Source organism: Artemia sp. Qi Xiang Cuo, chromosome 13 (genome assembly GCF_049724085.1).
Source record: "Artemia sp. Qi Xiang Cuo chromosome 13, ASM4972408v1, whole genome shotgun sequence".
NCBI classification, from domain to species: Eukaryota; Metazoa; Arthropoda; class Branchiopoda; order Anostraca; family Artemiidae; genus Artemia; species Artemia sp. Qi Xiang Cuo.
The window spans coordinates 49,710,586-49,723,220 of NC_142806.1; the positions used below are offsets into that span (position 1 = coordinate 49,710,586).

At 35.1% G+C, this 12,635-nt stretch overlaps 2 protein-coding genes across 2 annotated transcripts in view; one reads left to right on the top strand and one right to left on the bottom strand.

Moving 5' to 3' along the window:
• Positions 1-6,323: 6,323 nt before the first annotated feature.
• On the bottom strand, positions 6,324-6,749 carry LOC148945370 (uncharacterized). The gene has a single exon (XM_089099024.1). It carries the CDS (start codon positions 6,747-6,749, stop codon positions 6,324-6,326), a length of 426 nt encoding a protein of 141 aa, XP_088955150.1.
• A 1,220-nt stretch (positions 6,750-7,969) lies between these two features.
• Positions 7,970-12,635, top strand: part of CysRS (cysteine--tRNA ligase, cytoplasmic) — a 49,013-nt gene continuing 44,347 nt past the window's right edge. Inside the window, exon 1 of the mRNA XM_089099596.1 lies at positions 7,970-8,193. Coding sequence (XP_088955722.1) covers positions 8,021-8,193 — 173 coding nt within the window. The 5' untranslated portion in view covers positions 7,970-8,020. The remainder of the gene's footprint in view (positions 8,194-12,635) is intronic.

Consider the following 12,635-nt stretch of genomic DNA (forward strand, 5'->3'; position numbering starts at 1 on the left):
CATTATAGCCCTAGAAAGCGGTATTGAACCCCATTTTTCGTACAGCCAACTGTTTGAAATATCGTCAGTCAGCCGGGTACCTATAAAAATGTGTGGGCAATTTCTCTGGAAAACATCTAGTAAATCTTCATCCGTTTTTCGGAGCACCCATGCTTCAGAGCCATATTTGACCACTGTCATCGCTGCAGCTTCTAATATTCTTCTTCTTCACTTCTACTAATTCACAGCAGGCGGGCTATTCAGTTAGTTCTATTTAGCCCTTTTGTTTTTGGTTCACTCTGTGGGCTACAGAGCTACTGGCTTGGTCATCTCTTATTTATTAGATATTCTCAGATATCTTTCAGTAGATCTTTTGACTCAAGGAGTTCAAATATAAGATGATAGATATCGATTTCTGTGCTCTGTGAGCAGGTATAGTTGGCTAGGCTCTTAGCTGTTAGTGAGATTTTGTGGTGTTTGAAGCATTTTAACAGTTTACAAAGCAAGGTATGTTGTGCAGACGTCAGCATATTACATCCAAATAGACAATGGTAAATATTTTCATTATTCATATTACAATGCCTGCAAAGAGGGGACAGGGGAGAGGAACCTTTTGAATTAGAAAACTTGTGTGAGAATGCAAGAAAATTTAGTCCATTTTTTCCAGAACGATTTCTATGATAAATTTTAGAAAGATTTCTTATTGGGAAAGGGGGAAAGGATAGGGTTAATCTTATTAAAATTAATATATGATAGCCTCCATCGATAAACATCTCTAATTGGTTTTGGTAATATTCTAATCTTGGTTTGCAAAATTATCTTCTTGTTCTTCAAAAAAAAAATTACTATGAAAAAACACCCTGAGCCTTGGCTATTCTACTTTTAACATCTTCACTGCTCCTGCCATCTTTACTAATAATACTACCTAGGTATGTGAAGCTGCCCACCTGATCAATCTTTTCGTTACCCAGCGTCACCTTTTCATCTTCACTTATTGCTGGCCTTAGTCTTCTTAACATTAATTTTCAAACCTGTTCTAGCTCCCTGAACTCGCAAAGCCTCTATGAGCTCATTTATTTTGCTCAAACTTTCATCTAGGAAACTTAAGTCATCAACATAATTTCAGTCCAGGAGCATTTTTCCTCCACATTTGATTCTGTGGTCTCCCATTGCCTTTCCTGTGCTCATTAACACAAAGTCCATCCAAATTATCCGTATAAAAATTATCCATATAAAGGGATATACAAAACAACCCTGCTAAGCTCCTGATTTAATACAAAACTAGCTACTAACCTCATTTCCTACCTTAACCGCAGCGGTGTTATTCTCGTACATAGTTTTAATCACTTTAATGTATTTGTCTGGTATACTACACAAGGATAATACCTTCGCTAAAGCTCTTCTATCAATAGAATCGAACGCTTGCTCAATCTATGAAACTGAGGACCAAAGGTGTTTGAAAATCCAGGTACTTCTCAATTATTAACCTAAGAGTGAAAATTTGGTCGAAATATCCTCTACTTTTCTTAAAACCGCACTATTCTTCTCTTAAATCTTGGTCTACAGCATCTCTCAATATAAAAAGTATCATGTTACTAAGTAATTTGCTACCTACTGAGACCAGACTAATGCCTCGATAATTACCACACTCACTCATAACACCTTCCCCATATAGTAGTTTAGTTAAAGTTTTCCTAGAGGTACTTTCCCTTTTACAAAACAAATGTTAAAACGTCCCAATTAACAAAATACTAGAACAAAATTAGGATTTATCGTGTATTGTTCAAGATTTTACTTTTAAAAATCGATGGACAAGGCGCTAAGATTGTTTAGCAATATTAGTACAAGAAGGTATCTCTTTCGACTCCTTGCAAATCTGGAAGGGTCTTTCTTTTTGAAGTAATGGTGACTGAAATTAGTCTTGGAAAAAAATACAGTTCTTTACTTGGTATACCGACCGCCTTTTTCTCCAGTCGAGTCACTTTTTGTGACCTATTTTTAGGTTTGATAAATATGAAGATTCTCTGTTTCTTCTAAGCTCAGCACAATGGTTTATTTAACTTAATTTAAGACAAAATTTTCTAAGCAACTTGCTCAGTTACTTGGAATAGAAAAGGTATTTCGTTTCTTCTCATGGATTTTGTTGGAAACAATGTTCCTGGGGAAACGTCTTCATTCACCTGGTAATGATTTCGCTAAGCTTTCCTCTAATATATTAAATAAACATGCGTAAATAGAGAGCCTCCCACTTTCAAGTTTCTTAATTTAATTTCAGAAATTTTTTGCGGTTTCAAAGTATTGTTGACCATGGTCTGTCTAAAACTACATTTTCAGCCTTCATATTTGAGATCAATGATTCGGCTCCCCGACAAATAAAGACTTAAGAGCAATGCATTTAAACAAATTGTTTATTCCTTTTTAAGTTTTTTTTTGTAAAACACACCGAAAAAAAATCAAACAAAATCCTGGATATGCCTTTGTTCGTCTGGTAAAATTATAATTTGGCAAGCGAAATTCTCAAAATACTTACGTCAAAACCATCATTTCAAGCATCGAGTAAAGATAAAATAAGGGTGGGAAACATGGTCCCCACATCTCATGGTTATTTTGTATGGTGATGGTGTAACCACCTAGTGTCGCAATTTTGACCAGTGCGCTTGCACACTGCGAAGGTTTTAGAAACTCTGCCAAATGTCCCAAATTTGAACCACCTGTCCCATAGATTATTATCATGATTATTTTTCAACAAATAAACATGATTTTGCTTACCTTTCTCTTCAAATTCTTTGCAGTTTTCAATAGGGTGTCAAGTTTTAGACAAAAAGCTAGACTTTTCAAAAATATATTAATTTTGACTATAAGTTTAGCTATTTCTCTGTTATTAACAACCAAGATTAAGCAGGTAAATTTAAGGTAAATAAACATACTTGTCCTTGGTTTAGTCTTCAATTTATAATTTTCAATGGAGTATTAGGTTTTATATAGAATGAAATCTTTGCTTTTCATTTTTCCTGGTGAAAACTTGATAAAACTGTGTATAGTGTCCCCTAAAGTCATAAAACCAAACTGAAAATAAATTTGCTTTCTAGTACTTTATATAAACATCTTTAAATACAGAAAGATGTGCCCTTACCAGAGTTGTAATGCTTAATGAATTGGACAGCTACTTACGCCGTACTAAGACCTGCGATGATTTATTTTCCAGATTAAGCTAGATGGCTCTGTTTTTTCGCTCTCGTAGATAAACTTTAGTTTTCACGTTTATCGGTGCTACAAACTTTCTGGCGCCCTTGATACAGATATAACTCTTTTGTACCTTAATAAAACCTGTAGAAAAAGATACAGTACTTGTTAATTAAACAACACACGGCCAAGAAGTGAAATTAGGTCAATCTTAATGAAACATAACCTTCATATAATCTTTAGTTTATATAATAATATAGATCGGCTGTGTATTTGCACACAAGGGGGTTGGGTCGGGATAAAGTACTTGGACAGCAAAACTAACCTTACCCCCCCCCCCCGAATGTGCAAATACATAGCCCAAAATTTACAAGTCCAATACACTCTGTCACCCGTCATTTTTATTTGTGGCTATGAAACCGGTTTTCTCAAATCTTACATTCAGCAAACTTCTCGACTGTTTTTCGTTAGTACCAAAGACACTGTTTTAACTCCAACATTCAGAAAAAATAAACAAACTGAAAATACTAAAATCCAACGCTATCATGGAAAAAAAGTTGATTACAATAAAAGCAGCAGAAAAAAACAAAAATAGGTTAACTTAAATACCAAAATGCCAAAAATAGGTACTTAAATGCCAAAAATAAAACTATTTAAACTCACTTCGACTCGATAAAAGACTTTTTTCCTAACACGCATTAATTTAACAGAAAAAAAACATTAATTCAGTTTTGGTCCGTGCCAAGGAATATCAGGAATGGGAAGCAGAGTTTTTTTTTTAATAAAAAAACTATTGTAGTTACTGAAAAATTTTTGAGTATTAAAACAGAATTAGGGCTTTAAAAAACAACTGAATTTTTGGATAGTTTTAGGGGGGGGGTGCTCAAACTTCATTCTTATGTAGCATACCTGGGCGAAAACCAAAGTAACTGAATCAAACTGAAAATAAACTTACTATCTATCTATCTATCTATATCAATATTCAGAAATGTTGCAAGATGTGCTACTGACCATACTGAACGCATTCGACAGCTACTTACGCCATCTTAAGAATCGCAACTTTGATTTCGTCAGAGAATGTGCATTTGTTCTGGAGGATTTGGGAATCACGTCCCCGTTCTCTTGCCAATAAAAACGTTTCTTTGATTTTGTCGGACAAGTTTCTTGACCCTAAAGCATAATATAGATACAAAACTTGTGATATCCATTAAAGGTATCTTGCTCGTATATTCAAAGATATCAGGAAAATCCCAGTTTTAAATTGTTTCCATAGCGAATCATTTAGTTAAAAATGATTCATTTAATTATTTACATGAACAAATACTTATATATTAAGCTAAATAAACAATTATATAATATAAAAACATAAATAATATAAAAAGGTTAATAATTGAGAAGTGCCTGGGTTTTCAAACAACTTTGGTCCTCAGTTTCATAGATTGGGCAAGCGTTCGATTCTTTTGATAAAAGAGCTTTAGCGAAGGTATTTGTCTGTATACCAGACAAATACAGTAAGGTGATTAAAACTATGTACGGGTATAACACTGCTGCGGTTAAGGTAAGAAATGAGGTTAGTAGCTGGTTTTGTATTAAATCAGGAGTTTAGCAGGGTTGTTTTGTATTTCCCTTTATATGGATAACTTGGATGGATTTTGTGTTAAAGAGCAAAGAAAAGTCAATGGGAGACAAAAGAATCAAATGGGAGGGAAAACTCTCCTGGACTTAGATTATGCTGGTGACTTAAGTGTCCTAGATGAAAGTTTGAGCAAAATAAATGAACTCTTAGAGGATTTGCGAGTTCAGGGAGCTAGAACAGGTTCGAAAATTAATGTTAAGAAGACTAAGGCTAGGAATAAGTGAAGATGAAAAGGTGACGCTGGGTAACAAAAAGATTGATGAGGTGGGCAGCTTCACATACCTTCGTAGTATTATTAGTAAAGATGGCAGGAGCAGTCAAGATGTTAAAAGTAGAATAGCCAAGGCTCAGGGTGTTTTTTCATAGTTAATTTTTTTTTGAAGCACAAGAAGATAATTCTGCAAAACAAGATTAGAATATTAGAAGCTGCAGCGATGACAGTGGTCAAATATGGCTCTGAAGCCAGGATGCTCCGAAAAACAGATGAAGATTTACTGGATGTTTTCCAAAGAAATTGCCCACACATTGTTCTGGGTACCCGGTTGACTGACGATATTTCAAACAGTTGGCTGTACGAAAAATGGGGTTCAATACCACTTTCTAGGGCGATAATGAAAGAATGGTTGAGATCGCTCGTCATAAAGAAAGATTTAAAAGAATGAAAACTTCCTAAGAGGGTGTAAAAAGGGAGGCTTTAAATGGATTGGGATGGAGGAGAAACTTCCGTAGCTGTGTTGGTCTCAGGCAGCTTGGTGCTGCGGTGAGTGGTTAGTAGTAGTAGTAGTTTCCGTTCTGTAGATTTGGACTCCAAAAAGGTTGAGGTGAACCTTTAACTTTCTTGATAACCTCAGCTTAACTGATATTACAATTAATTCAGCCAAATACTTCATTTTGTAGAATGCGGCAACTCCACCTAAATATTCAACAATGTCTGTTAGCTTTAAGTCTTCATTGGTCACTGGTTGTATATACAAAACATTTTGCCTTTAGATTAAAGGTTCTCTATTTCAATTCCTGTGTGTGGAAAGGAAGCTGATACATACAAAAGAACATCCTAATATTTAAACCTGTTGATTTTCATTGCAGAGTTAATTTTTTTTCAGGCATTTCCTTTCTTGTAATTTTTCCGGCACTTCTTCTTACGTAAACAGTTAAAGCACAAATTTTTCAAATTGATTCAAGTTAATATGTCATTTTCTTATTAAGGTATTAAGACGAATTTCACTAAGGTTTACACATCTTTGAAGGCATTCTATATTAAATCTCTTGTTCATCTCGTCAGACTTGAATGAGTTTATCTTTTTGTGCTGAATGTGCTGTAAAGTTCATTTTCTGAGGTAAAAAAAACGTCATTTAAGAGTAAATAGCGACGAAGACAACACTGCCATACCATCATACAGGGTTTATCCGGAAAGTAACAGAACTGAATTGATCTAAAAACATTTATTGAGCCAATCGTTACAATACTTTAAAAAATATCAAAATAGGCAGCTTCTGCGTCAATGCATCGCTCCCAGCATGATTTCTAAGCATTAAAGGCGTCTCGGTATGCATTTTCCGGAATAGCCACGAGAGCCACGGTGCATACTGCTTGGATCCCCTCTGTCGCCTCAAAATATTTGCCTTTCATCAGCCTTTTCTGGCGAGGACACAAAAAAAGACCGGGGACCACATCTGGGCTGCATTGCACCTGCGGAAGCGTTGGGATGCCAGCCTTGGTCAGGTAGCGGCTCAAGAGAAAGGTGGTGTGAGCCAGGGCGTTGTAGTGGTGCAACTTCCAATCGGTTGCGATGTCTCGTCGGAACCGATTGACCATTCGTTTGAGTCTCTTGAGCACTTCCACATAAAACTTGGCGTTGACGGTTTGTCCAGTAGAAATAAATTCATGGTGGACAATGCCTTTGACGTAAAAAAAGACAATGAACATCGTTTTCACTTGGGATTTGCTCATTTTTGCCTTTTTTGGGCAAGGAGACGCCGACGTGTGCCGCTCGGAAGATTACCTCTTTGTCTCAGGATCATACTCAAAGATTCAGCATTCGTCACCTGTGATTGCGCTATGCAAAAATTGGGGGGTCACTTTTACTCTTGTTTAAATTTCCTTGGCACCCTTTCACTTGCCGCAATTTCTGGTCGTCAGTGAGCACTTTTGGGACCATTTTCGCGCACACTTTGTGCATGTTCAAATGTACTGTCCCAGTGTCATGAACAACAGATTTTGGTAAATTTAACATTTGGGTAATTAAACGAATACTTAGTCGACGGTCTGAGTTCAAAATTTTGCGCACACGAGTACATTTTCGGTTTTTATCGAAGGTCTTCTAGTACAGTCTTCGTCAGCAACTTCTTCCCGGCCCTCAAAACAGACCTGGTGCCACCTAAACACACCCCTTCTTGCTAAAGCAATACCTGAGTAAGCTTGCTTGATCATATCAACGTCTCTGAGGCAGATTTACCAAGTTTCACACAGAATTTAATCGCGTACCTCTGCTCTAACGAACGCTGCAATTTCGGCTTGCACAACTCACAGAAAACACGTCATGCAAAAAAGCCTGTCCTGACTCTCCAGGTGCTCGAAGACAACTGAGGGGACTTCAGTGGCTATCTAAACTTCACTTCTTATTCTTCAAGCACGTATAAAGTCTCTTCTCTATAAACTTCTTTCAAATGGCCATAATTCTTCCACTTTTCTTCAAAAACTCTATCACAAGACGTGTAATCACACAATTTTCTTCTTCACTTTCTAATCCACCAAGTAATAAATCTAGCCTTGATTGCTTGATTGCCTAGGCTTGATTGCCTTGATTTCTCTTAAGAAAAATTCCACTATTTTTCGTCTTTCTTCTTTACTCTCACGGCACTCTATTAACAAGTTTTCAATCGTCTCTATGCTCCCACATTTGGGACAATTGTTACTTTTTCCCCAAAATCTTGCTTTTTGTCGAGAATTTCAAAGTTTTGTTGAATATTACAATATGTATTGCCATCTATATTAGCTAATGTTCCTATTTTGACTAAAAGTAACTATTTTAAGAGGTATCAATCTAGAATTAGATATAACATCAATATAAAACAATATGAAAAGGGCTTTATTATTTTTAGTAAATTAAGTTAATTATTATTTTACAACAAAAATGCATATACTAAATAATAATATACATCATGAATTACATTACATTGACATCGAATTTCATCAGGCACCTTTCAAATACATGTACAAGGATGGCGAAGAGGCCACAGCCAAAATGGACTAAGCCTGATGGGCCTTCTAAATTGAAACTTTACAATAGTCTCACTAGAAATTTAGAAGATTTTACTCCACAGAATTGCAAAACTATATCTTGGTACATATGTGGACCAACAGTATATGACCTTAGCCACATGGGGCATGCCAGGTAATGATTAAACCCGGAATTGCAGATGAGACATATAGTACCTTCCTAGCTTTTGGAAAAAATATCTTTTTCCTTAACTTTATGTCTGCTTTTCTTTAACTTGTGAAAATCCATGGTTTTATTGCTGCATTCCCACTCCATAAGGAAACACTATAAAAATCTGAAAAGAAACCTTGAACATTCCAAATAGGGTAAATACCTACCAAATCACATTATTGACTTACGCATAAAGTGAATATACCACTCGATGCCTTTTTTTATGCTGATTACGAATATAGCCTAATAATCATTTCTATCAGAAGTGAATTTCAGCCCCCCCCCCCCTATAGGCTATATGCCAATTCAGGGTATATATTTTTACATTAGGGGGGTGGAGGTAAAGTTTAAATTTACCTCCCATTTACATCACAAACAAAATTTGCCCCCACCCCTCCTAATGTAGAAATATATACCCTGAATTGGCATATATAGGGGGGGGGAGGGCTGAAATTAATTTCCGATAGAAATGATTACTATATTTGTAATCATCATAAAAATAGGCATTGAGTGGTATATTCACTTTATGCATTAGTCAATGATATGATTTGGTAGATATTTACCCCAAATAGGCTATCTATTTATATTTTCCTTGAGGTTACCCATCTTTAGGGTAAAATTTTAGTTTAGCTACTTTTTGCTATCTTCAAAAGGGGTTTGGTTAGGGAAATGAAACTTTCAGGGGCAATTTTTTCATTATTCATATTATTGACTTACAAATAAAGTAAATGTACCATTTGATGCCTTTTTTATACTCTTTCCAAATATAATAATAATTTTTGTTAGAAATGAATTTTACCCCCACCCCTATATATACCAATTCAGGGTAGGCTAGCCTAGGGTAAAGGTACTGATGATTCAACAGTTTTTGTAAAAAACCAGTTTTTCTACTCTAGAAGTTTTAATTTAAAGATGTTTGGTTTGAAAAGGGTCTCAGTATGTAGGAAAAACATCTAGGAATCTAACTGTTTGGTGAGAGGTTTGAAGTTTTATCTGAAAAGGGTACAAAAGTCCAATTTTCCGAAAATTAGAGCATTTTCACCTGCAAATTTGACACAACAAGAAAGTTACCTATTTTCAATGCAAGTCGGAACCCAATTCAACACCTGTATTGGGTGTAGAACCAATGATTTGACAGTTTTTGTAAAAAAACAGTTTTTCTACTATAGAAGTCTTAATTTAAAGACTTTCGGTTTGAAAAGGGTTTCAGTATGTAGGAAAAACATCTAGGAATCTAACTGTTTGACGAGAAGTTTGAAGTTTTGTCTGGAAAGGGTACAAAACTCCAATTTTCCAAAATTAGAGCATTTTCACCTACAAATTTGACAACGAAAAAGTTACCTGTTTTCAACGCAAGTCGGAATCCAATTCGACACGCGTCTAAATACTTAGGGAATACCTGTGGGCGGAATCTAGTGCATTTGACACGTATATTCTTGTTTCTTTGTTTTTCTTCAACTTCATTTAATGTATAAACGTGTAAAAGACTATGCAAAAAGTAGAAGTAATAAAACTAACAAAATTGGTACAACAAATTTTAATATACATTATTAAATACAAATAGTATTTAGTATAACAAATTTAGTATAACAAAATTGTTTCACTAGCATTTCAGAAGGGATAGGGTCTAGGAAAATGGGAGTGGATTTCACGAAATTTAAGAAGTTTATTTGATTTAGTGGATTTTATTTTCAGATGCAGATTCTTAGTTTTGTCCAAAACATAGGCCTAAACGTCATTTCGTATAAGATTTTGTATTTGATAAAATTTGTATTTTTTATTCGGATGAAGGATAAATAAGGGTATAATGTAAAAAAAATCTGGGGGGGGGCAAAATCAGGTCTGGGGGGCAACTGCCCCCCCTGCCCCATAGCAATTTATGCCCCTGCATGGTATGAGGCCAAGCAGCAGTTCCTCAGATGATGGAAAAATCCAGTGTCTGTAAGTAAAACTTCAAAGTTTAAAAAAAAACCTTTTGTTTAAATGTTCTTTTATCTGAAATATTATTAGAAATAATAATCCTCAAAATCTCTTGTTGCACAGAAAGCACCCATAAATTCAACAGCTATGGTGCCTATGGTTTCATCAGTGGATCCTGGAATTTTGACACCTATTATTTCTCATCTGTTTTACATGTTCAGTGAAGTTTCGACAAAGTCACCTATATTTCGACACGGCCTGTTGCTGTCTGTCCAAAATTTTTACAAGGTTACTACGAGATATTCGCCAAAGAAATAAATCCCTTGATAGAAGCCAATATTTATGCTTAAATGCAGCTGAAGGAACATTTTTAGTCCGCCTGGTATTCCACTACATCGAACAAGAATTTTCGACACTTGGAGCCTAGTTTTGACAATGCAATTTCCGTCACCATTTTCATTTAATTTTATCAAGAAAAAGCTAATGTGGCTACATTTCAGAGAAGAGCAGATGTATCTTGACACATTGGCGCTTATCCCAACTTTTTCTTGCAATAAATAACCAAGTAATGACAGTTTGAACATTACATACCTGAAAAATTGTTGGGAGCTCCTTTCATGTTGAAAACAGGAAACTGACCAAATTGAATGTTCTTTTCATATCTGGGTGTACTGGATATAGTGTCCACGTTTTGCACCGTCGAAATATAACGACGGCTCTAAGAGATGGCGCTCTAAGTCACGGCTAAGCAGAGCTATCCCGTTTTGAAGGAAAATTTTGACAGTGGTTCCGAAAATGCACTGTCAAATCATCAGTGCCTTTACCCTATATATTTGCATATACGGGGGGTGGGGGTAAATTTTATTTCTTGTGAAAATGAGAGGTAAGTTTAAACTTTCTCCCCATCCTCTTAATGTGCAAATATATACCCTGAACTGCTATATATAGGGGTGGGGGTAAAATTCATTTCCAACAAAAATGATTATTATATTTGGAAAGAGTATAAAAAAAAGACATAAAGTGGTATGTTTACTTTATTTGTAAATCAATAATATGAACTGCCAAAAATTTACCAAAGTATGTCCCAGGAAGGTATTTTGAAGTAACTATACCTCTAATCATTCTCCCTATAGAGGGCCCTGGCCATGACAATCTTTAAAAAAATTTTGTGTTATAAAAGTGAAACCTTGCAAAATAGATATTCTGCTTAAATAAAGTACAGATTTACAACTTTGCTCAGTCCCAATTTATGAGGTTTCAAAGATCCACAATTACATTTCCTAAATTTTGAAAAAAAAAACCCATTGATATAGCTTAAAATTCTATTCAAGTAACTGGAATTGTATTTTCAAAACTAAAACCAGAGAAAAAGACACTGAAAATTAATATAAAATGTTGTTTTGTCAAAATTATAATAGATAATAGACCTGTCAAGTAAGCAAATTTCTAAGACTTAGAAATTAGAAGAGCATTAACATGGAAGGTTGTTAATACCTTCCTGGAGTATGTTTTTCACCCTGGATCCATTACTGAAAGTCATTTTCCCAACCTAACTGCTTTCCAAGATAATGAAAAGTAGCTAAACTAGAATTTTACCATCTATAAGCTTACCCCTTCTAATGGTCAAATGTAAAGCCTAGGCTTACCCCAAATAGTTAATGGACCAATGCCAATGCAGTAGATTCTTGTAAATGGCTGTTTTCTTCAAATTGTTTTAAAAGACAATTCAGTATAGGTAAAGGTCTAAATCAGGGGCTATTGAGAAGGAAACATGTTAAAAAAACAGTTCTTAATATCTTCCTGATACAGCTGTTGTTGTTCCCTCTGTTGATGGCTTTAAGATTGCTGTTGACAAGAGTTGGTTCATTAAACCATGAAAGACAGAGTGGGATGTAATTGAGTAAATGGCTCCCCATCATCACTGACCAGTGACTACCAAATTTTCCTTATTTTGCTTGAAAATGCAATTTAAGGTAATAATATGCAGTATAGCTGCAGCTAACATATTTTGACTACAGCTCCCCTACACTTTGTCCCCAACCCCCCTAATGTGTAAATATATAGCCAATATTTCTTATTGATTTCAACCTGTTCACCCATAAATTAAATAAACTGTGACAAAACAAGAACCAGAAAAATAAGAGTGATGGGTGGTGGAATATATTAGAAATATATAATTTGGGCTATATATTTACACATAAGCTGGGGAGAGGGACTAAAGTATAGGGAAGCTGTAGTCAAAATAAGCCTATAATTATTCTGCATATTATGAAGTAAGGATTGTTTTCTTAATGTGTTTCCTTTTCATTAGGCCTTAATCTAGAACTTTACCTCAGTATATATAAATTTTATTACATTGGCCTGCATACAATTCAAAATTTTGTAGTGTTTTTGTCTTGAGTGGCAATGTAGCAAAAATACCAAACCCACTTCTAGCCTAGTGGGTTTGCAACATTAGGTTTTAATAGTCATAATAATAGTAAATA

What these genes read in the sequence shown, in the direction of transcription:
- LOC148945370 (XM_089099024.1), bottom strand. Translation starts at nt 6,749, where the DNA reads ATGAGCAAATCCCAAGTGAAAACGATGTTCATTGTCTTTTTTTACGTC.